Source organism: Tupaia chinensis, unplaced genomic scaffold (assembly GCF_000334495.1).
Source record: "Tupaia chinensis unplaced genomic scaffold, TupChi_1.0 Scaffold000601_1, whole genome shotgun sequence".
In the NCBI taxonomy this organism is placed as follows: Eukaryota; Metazoa; Chordata; class Mammalia; order Scandentia; family Tupaiidae; genus Tupaia; species Tupaia belangeri.
Genome location: NW_006160119.1, coordinates 1475386 through 1476080, shown reverse-complemented (window position 1 = coordinate 1476080; position 695 = coordinate 1475386). Strand labels below are relative to the sequence as shown.

The window sequence follows — 695 nt, the reverse complement described above, 5'->3', positions numbered from 1 at the left end:
AGGAGCCAGCAGGACAGAGACCCAGGGCAGAGTCGGGACCATTGCTCACGGAGTCGTGGTGTAGAGTCAGATGTTCTTGGGCTCGTCATGCTGGCGAGTCGCGCTTCTCTGAGTCTTAGTGTCTTTCTTGTAAGGTGGCAAGGACCACCTCCGAGAACCCAGTGCAGTTCATGGCGCATAGTAGGCTCGTCCTGAGACTAGCTAGCTCCCGTCTCAGCTGCCTGCACATGACCCACTGCCGGTCCGTGATTCCCGCTCTCTTCTCCTTCCAGACTGTAAGAGGATTCAGCTGCTGGACGTGGTGTTCGTGCTGGATCATTCCGGCAGCATCAGCCCGGAGCAACAGGAAAGCATGGTCAACCTGACTGTCCACCTGGTGAACAAAGCGGACGTGGGCAGGGACCGAGTCCAGTTTGGGGCCCTTGAGTACTCTGACAAGCCTGAGACTCTTTTCTACCTCAACACGTACCCAAACAGAGCGGGGATCGTGGAGAACTTGAGGAGGCGCAGGGACACCGGCGGGAACACCTACACGGCCAGGGCGCTGGAGCACGCGGACTTCCTGTTCCGAGAGGAGCATGGCAGCCGGATCAAGCAAAACGTGAGGCAGATGCTCATCGTCATCACCGACGGGGAGTCCCACGACCGGGAGCGGCTCCACGAGACGGCGCTGGCCCTAAGAGAGAAGGGCGGCA

At 59.6% G+C, this 695-nt stretch overlaps 1 protein-coding gene across 1 annotated transcript in view; it reads left to right on the top strand.

Annotated features, from left to right (window-relative positions):
- The window catches only part of COL6A5 (collagen type VI alpha 5 chain), an 84683-nt gene that overhangs the window by 13862 nt on the left and 70126 nt on the right, over positions 1-695 (top strand). The window contains 1 exon segment of the mRNA XM_006158515.2: positions 273-695. This exon segment is cut by the window's right edge and continues 156 nt beyond it. Within this exon segment, the coding sequence (XP_006158577.1) occupies positions 273-695 (423 nt within the window).